This window comes from Rhinichthys klamathensis, unplaced genomic scaffold (assembly GCF_029890125.1).
Source record: "Rhinichthys klamathensis goyatoka isolate OS25496 unplaced genomic scaffold, OSU_Roscu_1.1 h1tg000523l_1, whole genome shotgun sequence".
Taxonomy (NCBI): Eukaryota; Metazoa; Chordata; class Actinopteri; order Cypriniformes; family Leuciscidae; genus Rhinichthys; species Rhinichthys klamathensis.
In genome coordinates this window covers 2,187,306-2,213,651 of record NW_026607002.1, presented here as the reverse complement: position 1 = coordinate 2,213,651, position 26,346 = coordinate 2,187,306, and the positions used below count along the sequence as shown (strand labels likewise).

The following is a 26,346-nucleotide window of genomic DNA, read 5'->3' as shown; positions in this document are numbered from 1 at the left end:
GACGTTTGCTGCTGGCTCTGATGTCTCTAGTCTAAGTGGTTAAACATGAGATATAATTCGTCTTGTGTATATCTAACGGGCGATCTTTGGTCTCACAAAAAGAGACAGGGTTGTGACATTTTATTATAGCCTATGTAGGAATATTTTAAAATATATAAATTATTTTATTCTCTTCACTGTATGTAGGCCTACATAAAATGGAGGGTGCAGTGGCAAAACTCGCCGCTCGGTTGCTAGGATAGTTGCTACAATGTTGTACATGATTGCATAGAGCCAAAAACAATGTCTTAACGATGTTGTGGAGCTGCAATATGGCTGCTAGGTAGCTTTAAACGGTTGCTAGTGTGGTTACACAGTTCCATGTTGTTCTGGATGAACACTATACTGTATATATAATTATCATAGGATTGGCAAAGGAGAAAATATAAATGAACCATGATGAGAAATACATTTGTTACTGTATTTATTATTCTTTGTTAATAAAAATACAGCTGTTCGTTGTTTGTTCATATTACTTCACAGTGCATTAGGCTAACTAATGTTAACAAATAGAACTTTTAATTGTAATAAGGCTACTAGTAAATAGTGAAATTAACATTACCAAAGATTAATAAATGCTATTTATTTATAAAGATTAAGAAGTGCAGTTTATGAATAGTTAATATTAACTAGTTTGGTGTTATCGATTTGTTATACACCAATTCAGATCTCTTTTGAAGAGACAGATGTTGGACAGATCAGTTATTTTAACCATTTATAAAAGTAAATCGGTTCAAATGAGTCATTAGTTCGCGAATCGGACGTGCCATTAGCTGACACACCCGGCATGCGTTGTGTGATTATCCCAGCAGATAAGGACATCGCACAAGATTTGTCTCAACTCTCAACACAGAAAACATTTAATCACTGGATAGGTTTTTTGTTTATTGAAAATGTGGTTTATGTCAGCTGAATGTGCGGAACGCTTTTCAGAGAGGATAGGGCAATTTTAGTAGGCTGCAATTCAGGAAAAAAAATCTCCACGTGAAACTTTGGTCTTTTGATCTTTTACTATCGTGTCAATTCTCAATAGATTTTGATTAATATGCGCGATAGAGGGAGAGCAAGGCAGTTTGAATACAGTGAGAGTGCGCGCGCGACCGGCTCTCTCTCTCTCTCTATGCTCGTTCTTTCAGCGCCCTGTCACGAGCACAGCATAACAAAGCGGTAGCTGACGTTAATTGAATCAAGCAGACAACTAGCTGTTGTTTTTGCTCCAAAAAAAGCTTGATTTACCTCGAATTTCACACAAGATTCCTTCACGTTATGAGTTTCCATCAGACTCGCGTGGTAGCCAGGTGTCTCATCGAATGGCGATTCTGACGCAAGTGCTAAGATTCCGATTGGCCAAGAGAAAAAGTACTAAGATTCCGATTGGCCCAGAGAAATGTCAATTATAAGAATTATCCAATAATGTTTCGCAATTCTAGCCTGCGTGCAGATTAAGGGCAGCCTACGCCCCCCCCCCAAAAAAACTCTCCGGTTCTACGCGATTCACGTGAATGACCCAATTGACCAAGAAAACGGCGATTATCGCCGAAAAGCGAAAAGTTTGCAGGTCTGATTTAAACGATGCCCAATTGGCACTAAGGGGCCTAAAGTGTGCCAAGAAAACATCCCCCACACCATTACACCACCACCACCACCAGCCTCCTCAGTGGTAACAAGGCATGATGGATCCATGTTCTCATTCTGTTTACGCCAAATTCTGACTCTACCATCTGAATGTCTCAACAGAAATCGAGACTCATCAGACCAGGCAACATTTTTCCAGTCTTCAACTGTACAATTTTGGTGAGCTCTTGCAAATTGTAGCCTCTTTTTCCTATTTGTAGTGGAGATGAGTGGTACCCGGTGGGGTCTTCTGCTGTTGTAGCCCATCCGCCTCAAGGTTGTGCGTGTTGTGGCTTCACAAATGCTTTGCTGCATACCTCGGTTGTAACGAGTGGTTATTTCAGTCAAAGTTGCTCTTCTATCAGCTTGAATCAGTCGGCCCATTCTCCTCTGACCTCTAGCATCAACAAGGCATTTTCGCCCCAAAGGACTGCCGCATACTGGATGTTTTTCCCTTTTCACACCATTCTTTATAAACCCTAGAAATGGTTGTGCGTGAAAATCCCAGTAACTGAGCAGATTGTGAAATACTCAGACCGGCCCATCTGGCACCAACAACCATGCCACGCTCAAAATGGCTTAAATCACCTTTCTTTCCCAATCTGACATTCAGTTTGGAGTTCAGGAGATTGTCTTGACCAGGACCACACCCCTAAATGCATTGAAGCAACTGCCATGTGATTGGTTGATTAGATAATTGCATTAATGAGAAATTGAACAGGTGTTCCTAATAATCCTTTAGGTGAGTGTACAAACAAAAAACAGTCGTCGATCACCCAGGTAACGACACAGAATTAAGAATTAAACTTATTATTAAAAATAAATAAACAGGGTCACTTTTAAACACTTTTTAAACTTTTGACCACAACTGTATGTGTGTGATAGAGTCAGAACTGCAGGCTAACATCAGTGAGATCTCATCATGTGGAAACTGCCACGGTTGGTTCAAAGGGTCTCATTGCCGCAGTCCTTCAGATGAATGGTCGGGGCTGGGATCGGAGGATCCTGTGATTAAAATTAAAAAAAATATTAAGACACATTTTCTCAAAATACATTGTACAGTTATAATTGTTTAAGCACAGGTTAGAGTGATGCAACATGACATAATAATAATAAAAATGTAACATTACAAAGCAATTTTGTTTGTTGGACAGCAACAAGAATGGAAATAATCTAAGCAAGTCAAAGTGCTTTCTGGCCGTTGCACTAACTGAATAAAATACAAGATAACTTGGGAAACTGAATGGTACTCAAAAAAAAAACTCTTTCTGTGTGCGTTACCTGATTGATGACTGTTCTTTGAAGAGCAGCAGTATTCGAGAAGAATGGCAGCATTTACCACCTGGCCTAAAAACAGTCATATATATACACAGTAAATGACATAATAAAACGAATAGTTCAGTCATACTTATTTAACATTGCGAACAGGCAGAGTACTCAGCAGAAGTGCTATCCACCATTTAAACAAGTATCTTACGCTACCGTACTATCAATGAGGCCAACAGTAAAGCCTACATGAGCCTAAAACTTTGAATGTCACGGGCGTCAGCCCGGGCAGTGCTTTGGCTCTAAGGGAGCATACTCAACCATCCCAATGGGAGGGAGTGACTAATCTGTCTCTACCTGAGCCTGGGTGGTGAAGGGTGATAACATACAAGCTATGGGTAGAAAAGTACTCTAATTAATGACCCTAACATTTGGAGCACTACCGTATGACCCTGAAGGATGTATCAGGGTCCAGCCCTAAAATCTTGTAAGACAGATTTTATGTTCTCTACTAAACCCAAGGGAATGGAGGCCTCTTTAAGTGGCCTACGGCATTCGACCGTATGACTTAAATTCTTCATTCAAGGGGCTCAGAAAAAAAGGGCTTGCTGGATACACCAGCTACTATACTCGATGCTATAAAGGGTGGAGGCCGGACCACACTGCTTCTTACTCTCTAGGGAGAAAGACCTGACAACGCCAACGAGATATCTGCATGGGAGGCTTTTTGAAGATAGCCTGCTACCTACGCTGCTATCTACCCTGTAACACCTAATGTAAAAAGGCAGGTCTTGGCTAACGACTCTTGTAGTAAGAGAAGGCCAGTACTAGGAAAAACTAGATTTACAGGAATAAAATCTCCTGATGGTCTAAGGAACCTTCACTCAGACACTGAGAGGCTCGAGACAAGAATGCTTAGCAGACCGGCACAACAATTCCTAGATACTAAGCCTAAACCGGATATCAAGACTTGAATGTCTGAAGTTCAGAGCTATCATCTCAAAATGACTCTCTAAAGTGAGAGGAGAACTGCTGCTCTAGTATAAGGTGGCCCAATGAGGGCCAATGCTTTATTTTGTAGTTATATCTGGAGCTTGACAGAGCGATGGCCTCGGTAGAAAAACTCCTGATAGGGAGGAAGCCATCTCACGCAGAAATGTCTGTTTGATGCGCGGATGAACGGTGGCCTCACCAGAAATTTTCCGTATAATAAAGCCAACCTGTTCACTACTACAGATTGGCACTACCCACTATAAGCCTGACAACTCTAAGAGGAGGCCTAGGGGAAGGGTATCCAGAGCCTACCTATATATGGGAACTTCAGGGCCCTATTTTTACCTATCCTATAAAGCAACCTTACTAAAAACTCTTGTAAAGGGAGGAGACCTACAGAGCTCAACCTGCTCCCCGTAGAGCGATGGCCTAAACGACTTTCGCTAAATGGAGGCAAAAAAAAGGGTTCCAACTTGAAGGAATCACTCATCACAGGTCCAGCCTCAGGGCTGATGCAAGAAGTGCCTGGGGTGAGGACTGAGGAATGTGCAGATTTGGACCGCAGTGTTATGCGTTTTTTATATTTAAATGCAGCCAAGCGCACCTTTGGCCTTGGTCCAAATCTTACTGCAGATCAGCCTGGTATACTTGCAACCTTGCAACTTACTTCCTCTGAAACACCACGATTCTAGTCTCTGCTCTGCCTCAGCGCGAGCGGGACCTGAATCGCCTGGCACAGATGTCTGTTCCTCTTCTTTGAGAAGAGGGCCAGACGAGCGCAGAGTTTTCTCAAGGGAAAAAAACTCACAATTGGCACAAGCAGAACTGATCGTGCTTGCTCAAACATTAAACGCACAAGTTGTGTGTGTCATCAAGTGTCAATATAGACACGGATCCACACACTTCCTGAAACGTTTTTTTTACAAAGCCATAGATTTACCTTTTTAAAGTTTTCTGGATGAAGCTACAAACAAAACAGTCCTTGAAGACGAAAAGAGGATGACATGTTCTCTAGGTGCCCCTTTTATTCCTCCGGGTCGCACTAGTAATGACGTCATAGGCTGTATAGAAAAGCATCCTTTGAAATACAGCGTGGATGCTGATGTGGAAGAGAGATGCTGTTGGCGTTTTGTATTGAGAGTGTTATAGTGGATTTCTTATGATTCCCCGGACAGCAACATAGTGTTAGCCCACATCTGAGCCGTGTGGACTCCAGGTGTATCCCATCTGGGCCGTGTGGACTCCAGGTGTATCCCATCTGGGCCGTGTGGACTCCAGGTGTATCACATCTGGGCCGTGTGGACTCCAGGTGTATCACATCTGGGCCGTGTGGACTCCAGGTGTATCACATCTGGGCCGTGTGGACTCCAGGTGTATCACATCTGGGCCGTGTGGACTCCAGGTCTATCCCATCTGGGCCGTGTGGACTCCAGGTGTATCCCATCTGGGCCCTGTGGACTCCAGGTGTATCACATCTGCGCCGTGTGGACTCCAGGTGTACCACATCTGGGCCGTGTGGACTCCAGGTGTATCCCATCTGGGCCGTGTGGACTCCAGGTGTACGACATCTGGGCCGACACTATGTTGCTGTCAGGCTCCGGCCCACGGTGAACGGTGGCGACTCCTCTGCTCCCTCATGAACGGCAGCCGCCCCTCCAGCACCCAGGCGGCCGGCAGCGAGCTTGTCTGTCCCCTCGGCAACTCACTCTAGCTCGATGGCACCGTGGATTCCCCACAGCGGCGAGGGCTCTTTGACAGCGCGCTCCTTCTTCCAGGGTTTCGGCACCAGCGTAACGCAGTTCAGATGTTATGGGTAGAAGAAGGCGGGAACCGGCGAACATTTAAAGAATTTAATAACAAAATAAAACAAATACAAAAAGACAGCAGCCCCTCACGGACGACTGCTCTCACATAATAAAACATAAACAACACAATTAATATCCAGGCATGGCCTCTCTCGATCTCCACTGTCGTCGCTCCTCCTTTTGTGCTTCCGCTCCTTCGTGAGTGATACGAGACTGGTGCGTGGCGCAGGTGTCGCTCATCAGTAATCACGGCACCGGCCTCGCGCCGTCCTCCCACGGCCCTCTACCTAGTCCTGCTCGCCACAGTTGTACATTGACAATTGTGGTTTATTTAAACCTAGGGTATTTCCCATCAACATATATTTTGGTCATGCTAACATGCACACTTTTCACCTCTGTTAAAAAGAAATTAGAAGTTGTGCAAAATGAGATAATTTTGCCAGGCTAGCAAACAGTGAAACATAAAATTACCTCAGGTATCCAGTTCTAGTTTCAGCAACATTGTCTTAATTCCTTTGAAGTTGCAGTGAAAAATACTTGTTTTTACTCCACTATTAGATTAGATCGATTACACTAGCTAGATTCACTTGAAACAGCCTGCTGTGGACATATGCTGGTTAAAATTGTGTAAATGCAACAAGAACAGCAAAAACATGTTCAATGACATAAATGACCGTTATAATTCGTTGGTGTGGATGCAAATATAACTTTAGTTATCGTTCTTGGTGTGAATGGGCCTTAACTGTGCTTATTTTCAATAAAATAAAATAATTAACTTTTGCACTGAATCTATTGGAAGAGAGCGATGAAGATCAAAGCGATGAAGATGTGACTAGTGAGCTAAAGCAAGGTCAGCAGATCATCGTGCAACTCAGTAGTGACGAAAAGGGAATGAAACCTATACTGGATTTACTGAAGTACAGTAAGCTGAAGCGATTTCTGCAAGTCACCGCTTGGATCAAGCGGTTTGTGCACAATGCAAGTTCAAGCTCCAAGACGCGAGGTTAGTTGACTGCTGATGAAATGTTTGAGGCCGAGACGTACTGGATAAAGGTGACAAGATAGCAGCTTTAGTCATGAAATCAATTTGCTGAAAGCTGGTAAGACCCTGAACGCAGATTAAAAAATCAGAGACCTAAAACCTTTCCTTGACGAAGATGAATTGCTCTGGGTTGGAGGCAGACTGCAACAGTCAGACTTTCGTTACAGAGAAAAACTTCCATTGATTCTGCCCAACAAAGACAGATATTGTGTGCTGCTGGTTCAGCACAATCAAGAATTTAACATGCATTCTATCATGAAAAGTTTACCCATAATGCATAGTGGGCGAGAGCGCACAGATAGAAAAAGAGAGAGAAGAGAAATGAGATTGACTCCATGTGACTCATAAACTTCAGTAAACAGTTCGTTTTATTTTAATTCAAGTCGTCAGTGGTCAGGAAGGAAGAAAAGACACGCCAACCCTCTTGATTGTGAGTACATTTATTCAGAAAGTCACACAAGTTCTGTTCCTTTTTCTCTGTCTCAAAATATAGAGCTTTTCTTTAAATGTAAATATTTAAATGCAAGAAAATCTATTCAATATGTTCTCAATGAATAATTTATAATTGTGCTCAAGCACAATTAATGAAAATAATTTAACTCAAAGAATCAAAACATCTCTTCATAAATCACAGCATTTTACAGCAACACTAGTTTCGTGAACTATTACTGACCCTGAGAAAAATTTATTTCACAAATGATCAAACTAATTTGAGCAAATTACCCTCTTAGATTAAATCACTATTGAGACAAATTCCAGCTTTTGCTGAATCTGAATGTCAAATTATTACTTGTATGTGTATGTATTTGTGAATGATGGATCTGAAGATGAGCATTTGCTCATTTAGGCAACTTCAGACAATGCATTTTCTCATGAGTCCGTAAATTAGATATTTGTACGAAACTCTTCCCACATGAAGAGCACTTGTACGGTTTCTCTCCAGTATGAACTCTCTCATGAACTTTCAAGGATTTCATTTGAGAGAAACTCTTTCCACAGTGTGAGCACTTGTACGGTTTCTCTCCAGTATGAACTCTCTTGTGTGATTTTAAGGCACTGGATGTATTAAAGCTCTGTCCACAGTCAGAGCACATATAAGGTCTCACACCAGTATGAATACGCTCATGCACTTTTAAATGTTGCAGTCGTAAACAACTCTTTTCACATAAAGAACAAAAGTAAGGCTTCACATCAGCATGAACATTAAGGTGTCTTTTTAAGTTTGATGAATAAACAAATGTTTTATCACACTGATCACAGCTGAACGACTTCACCCCAGAGTGAGAGTGCAGATGATCATTGAGAGAGCTTTTCTGACTGAAACCCTTTCCACACTGAGTGCATGTGAACGTTTTTTCTCCAGTGTGAATTTTCATGTGTCTTTCAAGATGTGATTTATATATGAAACTCTTTCCACACTCAGAGCAGGTTAAATATACTTTGACTCCAGATTTTTCTGCTTGTTTTTTTGTGAAATTCTCTTCAGTCTTTGAAACGACTGTGTTTTCATTTTCATTTTTGAAATGAGGTTTTTTAAACAGATGTTTGTCTTCATTTTTATATGTCAGTTTTCCATCTTCATTTGTTAAATGGTGTTTTTCTTCATTCACTTCCATCGGGTCTAAAATCAACATATTGAGAAACAAGGAAATAAAGTTTACTCATAATTTAGAACAAATCTAATTTACTACTGAGTCTACTAGTTTTAGATGCATTGTTATGTCAGTTTTCATGTTAAAGTTCCTCATCAGTGATTAAAGAGAATGAAGGAAAACACCAACCTATTTGTTCCTCTGTATCTTCATCTTTTATTCTGCAGGGTTCTTCCTTAATCTCCATCTTTACAATAGTATGTCCGTAGTTTCTCCAGGAGTAATTCCTCCTGCTTGCTTCTTCTTCTCCTGTGGGAAGATGGGAATATTCCCCAGCATTTAAACTCTCATGAACGGCTGTGGGAGCTTCACTGACTGAAGGAGTGAATTGTGGTCGTTGTTGCTCATTTAGCAGATGATCATCACACTTACAATCAGTGAGTTTAGAATTGATTGCATAATTCCGCTTGCAGCCTGACGTCTCTCTGTATTTTAACATCTGGGGGTAATATCGCGACCGGGCGGGGGGCACCATGAGCGCAGAGCGAGCAGGTACGAGTAGTGAGTTGTCGTTGAAAAGCAGCTAAATTAAGTGGATGGTGAAAGGCAACAGGTAGGATTTAAAGTGTGACGTCTGTGCTTGGAGTCTTGCAAATATTCATGTTAACAGACTACCTAGGGTTTGCCAACACTGGAATGTAGCAGCCAAATGGGGGTTTAAATTACTTTACGGCTAGCTAAGAATATGCAAAACCGAGGTTGCTGAGCTGAAAATGGGAAAATATAAGATAGCATATACAATAAATGACAAAAATCTGGAAAACAACTAATGCAATATCTCTAGTTTACCATGGAATCATGCATAGATTTGCAGACTGGCTAGTGTTTGCTAACTTAATACAAACTAATGTTGCTGATAACTACATTTAGATTTTGGTTAAACCCTAACAATCCCATGCATGACATATCTCAATTTTATTAAGGTAAAATAACACCTGATAAATATAAGGTAGCATGCACAATAAATGATTAGAAGCTGGAAAACATAAATTATGCAATAAATTTGGTTTACCATGGAATCATTCATATATTTTGTCATCTGTCAGACATACAGGCTATAGTTACATCTGTTGGGTGACATGGAAGCTGTAATTACAGGGTCACATCTCTCTCTCTCTTGGGGCAAAATTGTTGCTGCATACCCCTCTGACACTGGGTAGTTGCGCCCGACTTGCAGGAGTGCAAGGCAAAGGCGGAAAGAATATTGCTTTTTGTTCCCTGAAAAAGTCCATAAATTATGTAATGTATTTTTCTTATTGGATGAATTCCTGTACCATCCCTGATAACATTAAGCAAACCTTGAAATAATAAAACTTAAGCTCAAACTTTCTCCCCAAGCTGGGAAACAAGTATAGTTGACAGTCAACAACTGGCAGTGGAGACGTGTTCTCTGGAGTGACGAATCACGCTTCTCTGTCTGGCAGGGTTTGGCGGTTGCCAGGAGAACGTTACTTGCCTGACAGGATTGTACTAAGTGTAAAGTTTTGTAGAGGGGCTATTATGGTAAGGGGTTGTTTCCAATTGTGTGGGGGTGTTATTCATTCAACATGTATGTTAGACCCTGTACCGACTAAGATATTGAAAGAGATGCTTCCAGAGATCATAGATCCTCTTCTTATTATCATTAACTCATATTTGTCATTAGGATACGTACCAAAAACTTTTAAGCTGGCTGATCAATTTACGATTAAAGGGCACCTATTATGGCATTTAAAATGTTCCTAATATTGTTTTAGGAGTCCCCAACAACAGTTTTACATGCATGCAATGACAAAAAAAAACCTTTTGTTGTCTTATAATATGCATTTATTTTTACCTGATTTGCTCACCGGCTCCCAAATGATTCGTTCAACGACTAATTGTCGGAAACGGAACGCCCATCACCATTAATGGATTATGGCTTGCTAAGTGTGGAAAATTGTATCAACCGGCTCGCAAATCCACACTTGAATGCATTTATATTTGTAAAGCAATCGTCATTAAAATGACGTGAACACAGCACAAGGTTCGGGCTATACTTGTGTGGTATAGTAAGTAGTAAAGCCACTGATTCTTCACATGCTCGTCCCTGGGCAGTGAAAAAAAGGTTGCTTTAGATTCACACTTCAGAACACAGCGTCTTGTTGTCGACATGGTGTTTTCAAGTTTTCCCTGGTGTCCGCGCGCGTAATGAATGGGCGCGGCCAATTTGAAAATTTTTCGTCTTGACGTCACAACGAAAAGGAAAATGACTCATTGGAAAAACGATTAATTAAATTGACTCAGAGTCGACTCATACTTTTGAGAGACAATAACTTTTTTTTCCGGTGAACTTTCATATATAAAACTTTGCAGGATGTTTTTGTTCACTTAGATCTATGTTACACACTACATGAAACGTAATTTTCAAAATTCCATAATAGGTGCCCTTTAACCCGCGTGTTAAAAAAACACAACTTGATCCTACAGAATTATTCAATTAGAGGCAGATCTCAAAACTACCTTTTCTGTCTAAGATACTAGAAAAGACAGTATCCTCACAACAATGTTCCTTTTTAGAAAGAAATGATATCTGCAAGGATTTCCAGTCAGGATTTAGACCATATCATAGTACCGAGACAGCTCTCATCAGAGACACACATGATTTGCTCTTATCTGATCGTGGTTGTATCTCTCTATTAGTGTTACTCGATCTTAGTGCTGCATTTGATACCATCGACCACAACATTCTGTTAAATAGACTCGAAAATGATGTTGCCATTAGTGGAATTGCATTAGCATGGTTTAAATCATACTTATCTGACCCTTATCATCAGTTTGTAGCAGTAAATGAAGAGATGTCTTATCGATCACAAATTAAGTATGGAGTACCACAAGGATCAGTACTAGGACCGCTGCTGTTCACTATGTACATGCTACCATCAGGAGATATCAGGAAGAATGGCATTAGTTTTCACTATTATTCTGATGATACGCAGCCTTATATTTCTTCGCGCCCCGACGAAACGACCAATTCACAAAACTAACAGAATGCATAGCTGATATAAAAAACTGGATGACTAGTAACTTCCTATTACTTAATACTGAAAAAATAGAGATTCTAATTATTGAACAAAAAACGTCCTCACGTAATAACCCAGAATACTGTCTAACACTTGATGGCTGCTCTGTCAATTCTTCGTCGTCAGTTAGGAACCTGGGTGCTGATTGCTTTGATAGCAATCTTTCATTTGAAAGTCAGGTGTCTAGTATCTGTAAAACCATATTTTTTCCATCTTAAAAATATATCTAAATTACGTCATATGCTCTCAATAAAAAATGCGGAACAGTTAGTTCATGCGTTCATGACATCAAGGCTAGATTAGGATTTAAGGATAGCCCTGCACGCTTAATAAAAAAACTACAGCTTGTCCAAAACGCAGCAGCTCGAGTTCTTACCAGAACCAGGAAGTATCAACACAGAAGCCCGGTTCTGTCAACACTGCATTGGCTGCCTATTAAACATCGTATACATTTTAAAATATTGCTGATTACTTACAAAGCACTAAATGGTTTAGCTCCGCAGTACTTGAGCGAGCTCTTAACGCATCATAGTCCTTCACGTCTATGGCAATCTCAAAATTCTGGCCAGTTGATAATACCTAGAATATCAAAATCGACTGCTGGCGGTAGATCCTTTTCCTATTTAGCACCAAAACTTTCGAGTAGTCTTCCTAACGTTGTCCGGGAAGCAGACACACTCTGTCAGTTCAAATCTATCAAATATCCCGGACGAGCCCCCAGATCTGTTAGATTTATTTTAGGGAGACTATCTCCAGCCTCAAAGCTATCAGTCATCAGTTGGAAATAGGCGCCTCAAGCCCTGTGATGTGTGGCAGCAGCAATGCAAGATCTCAGGAAATGATCAAGCAGACACAGAGACAGTGTGGTACCATAATATTTTCAAGTTTATTAAGGAAGAATGGTCATATTTATACAAACGATAAAGCAGAATTATCCACGGTGTCCAGTCTATCTTATCATAGCACTCAAATATCAACCCCTACCAAATATGGCATATTAAGAAATATAATAAGAGAGGTCAGATGTTCAAATGTATGTGCGTGTCTTGAGTTCTCATTTGCGTGAATTATGTTTTTACTCCAAGCAGTGATATTAAAAGACCTAACTCAGTAAACACCATACTAATAAAGCATACTATGTACAGGACAGCAGATTAGTCCAGAATATAAATGCAATGCATTTAAGCGTTTTCCTTCCATAGAAAACTGTTATAAAGAAAATGCTTAACGTGGAATGTGGCTTAATGTACAGTGATATTAAAAGACCAAACTCAGTAAATACCTTACTATTAAAGCACACTATTAGAAAGGCATATGAGCCCATATTACGAAAGAAAGCTAATTTGCTAATTGTTGGAATAGGCCTAGTTCTCCCTGTCTAGACGGTCTGTTTATGAGTGTACTGATTTGTTTTTTACAAATCACTAAACCTGCCTATTTTATTATTAATAAGGATTTTTTTCTTTTGCAAGAATTTATTTTTAACCTAATCAACATTGACCAAAAGTCTGCAATAGAGTTATTTAACAGTGTTGTATACAATGTCAAAACCCTTTTGGTTACATATAAACAAAAGTTAATTTATTCATTAATAAGTCACTTAAGTTTTGTTCCTTTTCGTTTCTCATAGAAATAAGTACATTACATACAACATTATTGGCCATATAAACCCCATTCAACCATAAACTACCCATGACCAAACTTGACTGATTTCAATATATTTTCATCCACACTTCAAGAGTGAGTTCTAACATTGGCTGCGTTTACACTTGGCATTAACATGCGACCTGTATCCGGATGTTGTCCACATACACATTGAAAAGACAAGTGTAAACGCGCTTCTGGAATGTTATCCGATCAGCGTGTCCCGGTCCGGAGGTAGTCGAGGACGCATTGTGATCGGATCTCAGTGTAATGTAAACGCAATCCAGTCATCATGTCTGCACGTCACACAACCCCCCACTGTCATTATTCCCCCTCCTCTCTCCAGAAATTGCTGCACGTAAGCTGTGTGGTTTTGCGATACAGTCGAGTGCGAAGTACAACGCAAATAAAGGGAAATGTTTGCTTTCGCATCCTAAAGTTGCAGAACCATTCATTTTCTGTAAAGACCACACATTTTTCTTAACACAGCTGGCAACGTTCTCGGATACATTTCTCTGTACCGTTTTCATTATGGAATCTATCCACATTATTAGTACTTGCAGCTTCTTCACCCTTCCTCATTTTGCGAGATTTGTATAATCTACCCCCAATTGAATACTGTTTTTAAAAGAAAACCCAACAATTCAGGTCTTTTTTTTGCGAGAACGCGAGATCTGTTATCTGTTATCCAAATACAGTGGACAGGTGTAAACGGGCCGTGTCCTGATTGGCTTCATGGTGATCGCATCTTAATGCCAAGTGTAAACGCAGCCTTCATTGAACAGCTCATGGAACATTCAGAGTTTTAAAGGACTGACGCCGCCATTGTTTCACAAGTGTTTTCACTCACAAACAAAGCTTTTTCTTATGTTTCAGTAGATTAGAAGAGAAGGTGAAACTCTTCCCACATGAAGAGCACTGGTGCGGCTTCTCTCCAGTATGAACTCTCTCATGAGCTTTCATGACTCCTGACTGAGAGAAACTCTTTCCACAGTGTGAGCACTTGTACGGTTTCTCTCCAGTATGAATTCTCTGGTGTGTTTTTAAGTTGCTCGATGTACTATAGCTCTTCCCACAGTCAAAGCAGACATGAGGTCTCACACCAGTATGAATACGCTGGTGAACTTGTAAATTTTTCAGTAGTGAAAAACTATTTCCACAAAAAGAGCAAACATGAGGCTTCGCACCAGCATGAACTTTAAGGTGTGTTTTTAAGCCTGATGCCACAACAAATGTTTTATCACACTGATCACAGCTGAATGATCTCACTCCAGAGTGAGTGTGCAGATGATCATTGAGATTTCTTTTGTAAGTGAAACTCTTTCCACACTGAGTGCAGGTGAAAGGTTTTTCTCCGGTGTGAATTCTCATGTGGTCATTTAAGTTTCTTTTATGTATAAAACTCTTTCCACACTGAGTGCATGCAAACAGATTTTCTCCAGTGTGAATTCTCATGTGCCTCTTAAGGTCTGGTTTATGCACGTAACTCTTTCCACACTCAGAGCAGGTGAAAGATCCTTTGACTCCAGATTTTCCAGCTTGTTTTTTGTGTGAAATTCTCTTCAGTCTTTGAAACGACTGCATTTCCATCTTCACCTTTGAAATGATGAGATTTTTGAAACAGATGCCGTTTGTCTTCATTCACTTCTATTGAGTCTAAAATCAACATTAAATTCCCAAAATTAAATTAAAGGTCAAAAGAGAAACATAAAGAAATAAATTTCATTCTTAATGTAGCACAAACCTAGTTTACTTTCTTCTAGTATCTAGTTTTTTATGTATTGTTATATCTTCCTAAGGACCAGAACTTTTTTTGTATGAGAATTTAGTTGTTTTTTTGTAGAAAAAATATTTTATGCTATGTCCTCTGTAGTGGACACCAGGGACCCATTCTTTGTACGTGGATTACTCGATTAGCTGGATTTCATTGTTGACCCTCCCCATGATCAACCCTCTACAATGAGAGTAAATAACTTCTTCCCTATTGGCGACTAAATCATGTCTATCATTAGCCACTGCCTAATAAATACTTGTGTGTGTGTGTGTTAGAGGCCAAGTATAAGTTTAGCATAAATATATTTTCACTTGCTGAACACTGAGCGCTTGAGAGTCTCACTCTCCATCAACTGATCTGTCAAATTTCAATTCAGCTTAATGGAAGCGCATAGTAACTGTATTCGACGTACCGGAAACTCTAGTGTGAAGGCGCACGACTCGCCGTTGCTTTGCTGAGATCGCCGTTTCTCACACACACGCAACGAGAGAGAGAGAGAGAGAGAGAGAGAGAGAGAGAGAGAGAGAGAGAGAGAGAGAGAGAGAGCCTTATGCCGAGTTCACACAGCACGATTTTAGCCCCCATCTTCACTCGCCGACAGGTTTTGCGAAATCGCCAACAAATGGTCGAAATCTGAGCCAAATCAGTACTTTTTCACAGGAGTGACAATCACACCGTGTGAAGAGACGCGATCTGAGAGAATCGCAGATGAGTCGCCGAAGCCCGTGAGATATTTGGCATGCAAAATATCTGGACCCTTCTGATATTCAAAATCCTGAAATGTGAAATGTGTTCTGACTGAAAATGACATTTACATTACATTAAGTCTGGGGAGGAGTTATAGACCCGAATATCAGTATTTTAATAGATATATTTACAATTAACCGGTTTCTCCGGTATTGGTGGCAAATAATGCGTTAACGGCAATCCCATTGGCTGGCATTGCATATTGTTAATATTAGGGCCGGGACTCGATTAAAAAAATGAATCTAATTAATTAGAGGCTTTGTAATTAATTAATCGAAATTAATCGCATTTTAATTGCATAAATATTTGACCTTAGAAAAGTGAGAAGTAATTTTTTTCACATGGATTTTTAGTATACCATTGAATAATGACAATACATAAGCTTAATCAACAACATATTGTTTATTTTTGTTCAACCAAGTCCAGCAGACCAGTGCAATTTTTGCCATTAAGTGTAGCAATAGCTACACTAATAGCAATAGCGAATTCCTTGTTACATAACTTGCACACAACCATGCTCTTATCGACGCTTCCATCCGTTCGTTTTTTATAACAAAATTTCCCATCCACAGGACCAACCAAAGCGATCTATGAAGCAATAGGGGTGGAACGGTACACAGAAGTCACGGTTCGGTTCATACCTCGGTTCAGACATCACGGTTCGGTACGATTTCGGTACAATGGAGGGAAAAGCAAAACAAAAATGCAGAAGGCATTGTATTTTTTAAATAAGTTTTATTATATAAAGGCATAGAACCAGTTTATTTGTAGTGCACTGACAATTGTTTTATATAATTAGTTTATTAATTATTTTAATGAAAAGACAAAAAGACCTTGCGATATGTTTGGTAATTGTACCTGAATTAATTTAAAATTAATTTGCTATATTTCAGATCAATATATTTGTTTTCCTTAATTTTAATTAACATTATTAATTAACAATGTAACATTATTCTCATCTGAATTATAAATAATTGATTTCTGTTAAAATAATACTACCATTAAAAACGCATTCGATTTTCTTTTTTAATCAATGTAGAATGTGTAAGATTAGTGCTCCGAGGACGAGAAATGAAAACCAATGCAATATGATGAATGTCCAAAAGAAGATGGGACCCACAGACTGTTTTGAAATGGAGTCGGATAAATATGTTTTTCTTTTAAAACAGTGTGTGTGTGTGTGTGTGTGTGTGTGTGTGTGTTTTTGGTTGAGTGACAGTTGTAGGTTACAGTTTGATAAGAGTTTACAGTGTGCACAATGTTGTGTTTTATTGCGAGTGTACACAAATATAAGTAAACACGTTGCAGGTTTAATGATCTGTATGAACAAAATTACGGAGTATGTTTTTTTTTATGTTTCCACTGTTCGGTCGCGCGCCTCTCTCTCTCTCTCTCTGTCTCACACACACACACACACACACACACACACACACACACACACACACACACACACACACACACACACACACACACACACACACACACACACACACACACACACACACACACACACACACACACACACACACACACACACACACACACACACACAGTCCAGCATTGCAATCTTGACATCGCAGCCTTCATTATGCGGTCACACCAAACACGGAATAGAGCATCAAATCCGCGTCTAGTTCGACGCTACTCCAAAGCGAATAGGACGCACCTATAAAGCCAACGTTTGAAGTGAACGCGCGTTCAGAGCTAAGCCGATGGTACAGATTATGTGTCCCTAAAGAACCCGCATATCTAACAGTAGTTCCGCATTACATTAATTAATTTGCACGCGAGTTTTATATATTTTTATACCGTGTATTCTCCGTGTAAATTCGTGCACCGAACCGTGACGCCCGTACCGTTTCGGTTCGATACGAATACATGTACCGTTCCACCCCTATGAAGCAAGCGATCTCGTCAGCTTCTTCATCATGAACGCTAGTTGGTGCTCCAGTATAATCGGTCCGCCGAAACTCATCCAGTGAGAAACGTTCCGCGGTGCAAAAATAAGTGCGATTAAAATTATTTTTTGTGTAAATTAACGCGTTAAAGTCTGTAATTAATTAATCTTAATTAACGCGTTAATGTCCCGGCCCTAGTTAATATTAGTAGTAGAATTATCTTTTAATAAGTATTACTATTATCTATTACAATTATGTTTTTTTTTTCTTAAGCGCCACCCTTAAAAAACTCATTAATGTTGTCAAGTAACAAATCTGCTTCACAGGTAAATTGTAATAAATTGCTAATTACAAGATTTAAATAAAATGTAAAGCCTGTACAAATACTACAAATCGTGAAATAATTGAAATAATTCGGAATCAATTGGGAATCGTGTAGCAAACAGTACATTTCATTTATCTGTTACAACTTTTATGTCATTAGGTGGCTTGGCTGTTTTCTTATTAAGTTCCAGAAATTAAAGTTTTTCATCACGTGCGTGATTTTTCTTTTTTAATATTGTGATGCAGTGGACCTTTGGCAGGGCCAACTGGGTCACCTCGAGTCTACTGCGGACGTGTTACAGTCCGGGAAAAAATAAACAAAATGATGGCTCAACCCGTAACACTCTTTAGAGTATGGTGGTATTTATTTACAAGTGCCCCAAAAATCCAAAAAAAGAATCCATTAGTGCACATATATGTACAAGTGCATGTTGACGTAAAACAAAGTAACAAAACAACAAAAATAAAACAACAAAACAAATCAAAGATTGAACTAGACGAATATGTAAACAAATATGTATCCACAATATACAAAATAAATAAGTTGTATCCACAATATACAAAATAAATAAGTCAATAAGTTGCTGTCTTACAGCCAGCCAATCACTGGATTGCTGTTCATGGTTTCGAGTATCGATATACATCTGGCCTTTCCAATGGACACAAGAACACACAGTAATCTCAGACAACTTAATCAAGATATTTTAATCCAATACGCAAATTCGTTTAAAGAACCAAATTAGCCAGAGATCAGTTATCACTATTTCAAGATCTGGCATCTGTCAAATCATCTCAGATGTATTAACCCATTAACCTTCACGAGGACCCGGCACACTGAATCTTTGTTTAAATGAGCTCTAAGTTACAGTTAAATGTAATGTAACTACCTTGATAAACTATACATCATTTTTAGAGTTGTTCCGATTCCGATACTAGTATCAGAAATGCCACCGATACCAATAAAAATTCTGGCATCGGTATCGGCGAGTACTTCTATCCGCGTACCGATCCGATACCATTTTCTTAGGCCATGTTTACACGGAAACGATCTGAAGAGAAAACGCAAAAGTGGCGTTTCGTTTTCACTTTTTATTCTGCGTTTAGACGAGCGTTATGGGGGGGAAATCTGCGTGCATATGGAGACGCAAAAGTGTTAGAAATGCGATGTAGTATGCACTCCAGGCGGCTAGGTGGCAATGTGAAGCACTGCCACACAACAACAACAAGTCCGTGCGCCTGCGTACAACCTTCCTTTTACTTCTCTCCCTAGTAGCGCGAAATTGAAAAGACTCTTGGACGTTTATCAGAGCTGCTAGGGCAACTTGAAGGTCCGACGTATGGAAATAATCCGACATGTTGGTTGTTATTTTCCTGTACTGGCGCATGCCTGTGACGTAAATGCGTACGCGACGAGAGCCGCCATGAGCAGATTTGCGTTTTTACCCGTTTAGACGGAAACGCGATGGTGGAGCGTTTTTAAGATTTCCACTTTGGAGGGTGGTTTCACTTTTTTGCGTTTTTAAGCCCCAAAAACGCCGTCGCCGTGTAAACGAAAGGCACATCCGATAAAATATTATTACGTTTTCACCCGGAATCGTTTTCGTGTAAACAGGGCCTTAAACAATAACTAGTTATGCACGCTAGCTTTGCGTAACGCTGCAAATCGGAGATCAATTCTTCTTCGCTGCTCTAAACAGTGGTTACTTGTGACGACACGGGAACCACTGTTTAGAGCAGCGAAGAAGAAAACGCGCGCGCGCGATAGCAGTATGTCCGCTGTTTAGCAGTATTTCAGACTGGACAACCAGGTAGTAAAACGGCGACATGTCTCATATGCCATACTGCAATTTCGAGGGGTGGAACAAGTAACGTTATTAGCAACTTCAAGTAACACCGAGTAACCCCGCAGAACACGATTACACAAAGGCAAGGGCAGAGAAGGATGAGCCTCGCCAGAATCAACAATCTCTGAAAGCTTCATTCAAACGAAGAGAAATGTTTTCAAAAGAAAGTCCAACGAGCGATCATAAATATAACCGACACAACATGTAAGTTATTAAGTTTATTATTCTGGATGACCAGCCGATGTCAAAACTGAAATGCCGTTTATTTAACAAAACTGTTTATGGACCTTAAATTATAAAGAGATAATTTTCTTATATTATTCATATATAATTTTTTTAGATTCCTAGATTTATTTGTTGCACTTTTTTTATACAGTTATATATTGTAAATCTAAAATACCTTTTTTCAGTTTACAGTATTAGATGTGTGGCTGCATTTTAAGTTCTTTTTCATTTAAGAAAGATAAATAATATATTGCTGTGAAATGTATGTCAGATAATAAAAATACTCTAGTTCACCCTATGTATTTGTTCATGTTTAATTAAGGGATAAGTCTGAAGCACACCATAAAATAATTCTATCAATTCCAATTGAATTGCAGCTGTATAGATACAGTACAGACCCAGGTATCGGATCGGTACTCGGTATCGGCCGATACCCTGAGTCCAGGTATCGGAATCGGTATCGGGAAGGGAAAAAGGGTATCGGAACATCTCTAATCATTTTAAAGATTTAAGATTCAAGCTTCAAATTTTGACACGAGCCGATACCTTCGGTTTGAAACATGAGCATCAGCCGCTCCTATTCAGAGAAAAATCTCCTGTACAGTCGTCATGAAAATGCTTGACAAAGCAACGTCCCTCAGGGCTTTTAGTTCAAAAGCATGCACATTTAAAAAAATATTGATAGATTCTTTTATGTCAAATTTCTATACAGGAGTAATATTTATTCAATTTTTACCCTAAATGCACTGATGTAATCATTATGAGTGCTGGATACTCTAATGTACTGTGTTTTCAATGCATACGGGCAGCCTGAGGGCGCTCTATGCACATTTAGGCCACTAATGGCACTAGTGATGAAGAGGCATATCATGTGACATTCCAAGAACTCCTTTAAATAAACAAAGCTTTCAGAGATCATTATAACATGCAGACAGAGACATTTTGGAGACAATAAACAAACAATTACGAAGATGTATGGTTTATCAGGGTTCTTCATGCCGGGTATTTTCATAATAGATTATATTAACCGCTCACACCGCTGCCGGCGAGAGCGTCAAAGTGGCCGGAAGTCATTTATTTTCAATGAGAGCCAGCGGCGAGGGCCTATAGCCTATAGTCTATGCGACGGCACTGCAGCTAACGACATGGAGTCTGATAACACCCAAAAACGACCTGCCTCCAGCACAACACAGACTCCAACACAAACTCCACAAAAAATATAAAAAACAACAAAAAAGTTTTATCTGCGGAAGCTCGTCAGGCCAAACGTCAATCGGATCGACTCAGGACGAAAACACGGATCAACATCGGCAGAGCGTTTGAATTATGGAGAGACCTCCGCTTTGTTTTAGGTTTAAACTAACTGCTGTCACAGTGTCTGGTTGTGTTCCCTTGTCTATCACTAGAGGTCCTCGTTCTCACGGTGTCCTTCACATTTGACTTCAATTCCCAGCATTCTGTCTGTCACTGTCACTCATCAGTTCATTGCACTCAGCTGTTCCCCGTAATCATTGTTCCCAGCTGTTCTGTGTTAGTCTTGTTAGATTGTGTGTATAAATACCCTGTCTGTTTTAGTATTTGTTACGGATTCCTTAGTTTGTGTCACACCACTTCAGGTCTGTGTTTGTTCTAGTTCCTGTTTTGTTTATTGTCTTGACGGCTTTATTTGGATTGACCCCTGCATGTTGACAACGAGTTTGGATTGCCCTTTAATTAAAGAAACTACTGCTCATGGATTATCTGCTTCCTGTGTGGTTTTCGTGACAACTGCTTTCAGTTAGTAGAGGTTCATAATTGTCTGAATCGGAATCCTGAAATGAAACCAATGCAATGTCTATTTTCATTCTGATAAATTACAAGTTTTCAGATATGCTGAAATAAATAATAGTACGCTAAACTGTAATGAAATAGCAAGGTAAACTACAACATACATGAGACATGAAATTGACTGAAGACAAAAGACTGTTCCAGGATAACAAAAAGTAGGTGCTTTAGGATGTAACTTCTATTTTATGTACTAGATCTACTGTCTAACTCATCCTACTACTATCATATTGTTTATAATACACATTTCCAGACACGTTCAGTACAGTAATGTTACTTCCTACTGTCTTACTGTTACACTGAAATTGTAATCGTTTTCGTTATCATATCATACATTCACCTATGTTGACATTGCTGATTGTGAAAGATACACAAATAGTTAGTGAAATGCCTTATGCTAGAACACCACATGCCGGCTAAATGCAGTCAAATGTAATGTTATCATGGTACGAGCATGGAGCATTAGTTCAACGTCAAGCTGTAAAAAGTAGCCTATTATTGTGACGTTGCAGTGGGAGTTTACACGAGTTTCCAGCATGTTGTGTGATGCTTTCTCCGTTGTGTTGAAAGTCTCACCCCTAAAATCCACTGGATCCGTCTACGGCGCGGAACGTCAGCGTCGCGGATGCCTGAGCTAATCGCGGCCATTATAGTCAATGCTCTTAAGTCCACCAGCTGCGGACGCAGCGCGTCTCAGAAGCGTCCCAGAAGCGTCTCTCCGCTCCGCAGAGAATAGGTAGCAGGTCTATTTTCGCCGCTTGCCGCGTCAAGCAGCACAGAGCACATCGTACCGGGCAGGAAGTCAGACACAGAATGGCATAGAGGATACGGTCGATTTTCAAAATAAAACACCCTGTGGAGACCAACGCTCTGCTGCTGAAACGCGTCTGAGACGCTTCCAGTGGACTTTGACGCCGAGCTAGGGACGCATCAAAAACGTGGCGCTGACGTTCCGCGCCGTAGACGGATCCAGTGGATTTTAGGGGGCAGTGTGGCCGGTAGTGAGTGCTCACTCTTGAGTAAGAGCACGAGCACGAGCGCTCTTGTTCCAATCTGAAACATCACCGCTAGAGGCTGCTAAAAACTACATATAGCACCTTTAAAAGATTCAATGAGGTTAACTAATACCCTACTTGGTCAGTCTGCAAAAATAACGATCGACATGCTTGTTTGCTTTGCGGCCCCTTTAAATACAGTTTTAAAAAAGACCAAGCATTCGATCTACGTCAGAGCGTCCACGAATCTTTCCACGGCGTCGTTGGCAGGGCGACGGTGTGAACGCACAGTAATAATGCAATGCTAACTGACATAGCCTTTATCATCATTGTGCAGAATACTAAAAAAATACTACAAATATATATATTTAAGCCACATCAGATCACAGAAGGTTATTTAAAACACTCGACATGCGTTATAAAGTTAGATATGAGCAAAAACGTGGTTTTAATCTCATAAATTGTCATGTATTGATGGTGTGCTAAGATAACATGCTAGCTAGCCCTAAGTTTTAGGCCCCCTTTTTTTATGAATTATTTTGAATAGTAAAACTACTACGAACTACTTTCTTTTTTCAAGAAGCGCATTTGATACAGTTTCAAAGAAGGTTAAGTGAGACGTTTGTTCAAAGAATTGGGGATTAAAACAGTGTGAATATAAAGTTGTCAGTAATAATGAAGACAAAAGGAAAGAATAATTAGAGCCATAACCAGGCCGGAGAGCTGTGAATGTGTGCGGTGAAAACTGAAACTGAATGGCGTTCGTTTGCACCACAAAACAATAGAGACAATACACTGAATGGATGCTTAGAAAATGACAATAAACATCAGTTAGCATGTTTGAGTCTTCTCAAAATAAAGTCACATGACATGATCTTGAAAAACATTTAATTAAATTCACAGTTTTAGACTTATCTTCAGATTTGAAATATAACATGGTCAGGCATGTGGCTTTAGCTGCAGTGCACTTCTAGATGCCAACTTTGTTACATGTTGGATATTTCATAATAACTTTACAAAACTTTGAAGCTAGGCTATTTATAACATACAGTTTATTTCATTATAAGAACAATTAATTTTGCATTTACAATAAACTGTCAAGTGTCTGCTTTCAAACAAGACCATAATTATTGCGTTTAGTGCAAAGGGATTATGAACTGTATCTGTTTTAGTTTGGGTATGCCATTTATTTATTTATTATTTATTTATTTATTTTTTAAAGTGGGGGTGCTGGCTAACAGGTTAAGCGAGGTACGAAGAACGGACCCCTGGACTCAGTTATTTAAAAAAATAAAATGGCATGATAATACATGTATAGGCAAAACATTGTTTCTTTGGGGTTTTTTTTTCATATACCAATACATTTTTAGGTTTCAGGCTATAATTAACCAACTTTGTATAAAGATGATTCTCAACTATGTTATGAAAGATATAACAGAATAATTTGATACACTATTTTACTTTAGGATATATGTTTGTAAAATTGCTATACATGTGTAGTCCCATTAATTACAAAGTAATTAATTATGTGCATATTAATGTATTCTTGTGGCAACATGTAATGTAAAAAGAAGTGTAATAATGGGAGTAATAACTTGGCACCATTTTCATAAGAATATCTCATAATTCATAGGATTATTGATGTATAATTTCTGATGTCTTCTACAGAGGACACGCATGAAATCGATGCCCTGTTTTGTAAAAGAAAGTCCTATTCTGATTTGAAACCCCATAAAGTTTCTGATATGTTTATTTACGACAAACAATTTGAAAATTACTGTTTAAATGATAAATACCAAATATTTTTACAAATGTGATCATTCAGTCATTGTCAACGAGAGGGATTTTTCAAGGTGAAACCTTCAAACGTTTGGTATCTCTGAAAAGCCCTGAATGTGCTCTTTACAGGACTGTGACATGAATGAAGATCTCAGAGAAATTCACTAAAATATAATGTCCTCTACAGAGGATAAAGTCTATGCCTGGGTCTCAGGAGGATTTGTGAGTTTTCATCTTAATGTTCCTCATCAGTCATTAAAGAGAATGAAGGAAAACACCAACCTATTTGTTCCTCTGTATCTTCATCTTTTATTCTGCAGGGTTCTTCCTTAATCTCCATCTTTACAATAGTATGTCCGTAGTTTCTCCTGGAGTAATTCCTCCTGCTTGCTTCTTCTTCTCCTGTGGGAAGATGGGAATATTCCCCAGCATTTAAACTCTCATGAACGGCTGTGGGAGCTTCACTGACTGAAGGAGTGAATTGTGGTCGTTGTTGCTCATGTAGCAGATGATCATCACACTTACAATCACTCGAGATTATTCAGTTTTGAGTGTTTTGCTCTAATAGCCATTTAGAAACAATTAAACTCCTCTAGCTGATATTTATGTTGCTCTTACATTAGAAATGATTAACATATATTAAAAACTGTTTCCATAACATAAAATGAAAACAACTCATAATCTTCGCAAATTGTAATGTGAAAAACAGTCAGTAACGAGTTTACGTTTCACGAGCGTAATGAACAACATCAGTCGGTTCATCTCGATTAATTTCAGAGTGATTCACTAAATGAACGGACTTGTTTAGTCGTTTGGATTTAGATTTCTCCTATTAAATGATAAAATGAATGTACTCACAGTCTGAAAACAGCAGATTTAGAGCAGAATGAACGGCTGTGTTCAACTTGTTTATGTTCGCTCACTTCTCTTCTTCTCCTAGACTCGGATGTGTGTCATTGCTTCGGTTGCTCGAGCGCCTCTTCTGGCGGAAACCATATTAAACTTTCTAACTTTCATAGATTCGATACAAAACAAGATATTATACAACACTATTTATCTCCTCAAATATGTTTGATTGGGATAAAGTCTAAAGATTCAAACATCTGCTAAGGAGTTTGCAAATGTCTTCTGGACTCTTTCAACTTGCTTGTTACTGATGTTGTGGGTTTTAATATAAATCTTAATTAGATGGTACAAGTTTTAAGAGATAAGAAGATTTACCTCTATCATTTATCTCTTTTAAATTCTTTTATAACTGTTTTAATTTCCCTTGCTTTTATTTTGTGATTATTTTAATTCCTTTTTGTAAAGGCAAGTTGTCGGATTTAGATTTCTCCTAATAAAAATAAAATCACAGTCTGATAAACACAGTGAATTAAATCAGTTAACGGTACACCATAAAGCTTTTGGCACTTAATAAACAAATCGTAATGCGTCTTGCGGAAGAACATTGTAGCCGGAGCTACTTCTCTCTGTTTATGCTATGACGAGTCACGCAGGTACTCGGTTACTCCGCGGCGGTTGCGTCCCGCTCTGTCAAAAAAAGTCAGAGTATAAACACTTAGCCTAGGCGTACTGTGATTAAGACAAATCATGGTTTGGGAAATTGATTCATAATGTATTCGCTCTTTATATAAATAAAATAAATAAATAAATAAAAGTTGTGTACGTTTATGAATCACAACGGATTCAATATGGCCACGTGGTTGAAATAACTATACTGAGAAGCTCATGCAAGTTATTCAGACTCAAAATCACCTTAAACCATGACGAGTTCCATTTAATTACTTTTTTTTTAACCAAACTGTTTGTCAAAATACAATGTAGGCTACTATAACCA

At 39.2% G+C, this 26,346-nt stretch overlaps 3 protein-coding genes and 1 pseudogene across 3 annotated transcripts in view; 3 read left to right on the top strand and 1 right to left on the bottom strand.

Annotated features, from left to right (window-relative positions):
* The window catches only part of LOC130073047 (gastrula zinc finger protein XlCGF57.1-like), a 754,620-nt gene that overhangs the window by 4,334 nt on the left and 723,940 nt on the right, over nt 1-26,346 (top strand). The window lies entirely within an intron of this gene.
* The window catches only part of LOC130073068 (gastrula zinc finger protein XlCGF7.1-like), a 277,485-nt gene that overhangs the window by 4,315 nt on the left and 246,824 nt on the right, over nt 1-26,346 (top strand). The gene's annotated exons all lie outside the window — the stretch shown is intronic.
* Nucleotides 1-26,346, top strand: part of LOC130073138 (zinc finger protein 585A-like) — a 128,876-nt pseudogene that overhangs the window by 73,480 nt on the left and 29,050 nt on the right.
* On the bottom strand, nt 13,902-24,997 carry LOC130073084 (gastrula zinc finger protein XlCGF7.1-like). Its single transcript, XM_056238515.1, has 2 exons — nt 24,789-24,997; nt 13,902-14,752 (listed from the first exon to the last, which is right to left on the bottom strand). The coding sequence occupies exon 2, from the start codon at nt 14,735-14,737 to the stop codon at nt 13,943-13,945; it is 795 nt and encodes a 264-aa protein (XP_056094490.1). The 5' UTR covers nt 14,738-14,752; nt 24,789-24,997; the 3' UTR covers nt 13,902-13,942.

Excerpts from the sequence above, each read along its gene's own strand:
- LOC130073084 (XM_056238515.1), bottom strand. The coding sequence starts at position 14,737 with ATGAAGACAAACGGCATCTGTTTCAAAAATCTCATCATTTCAAAGGTG.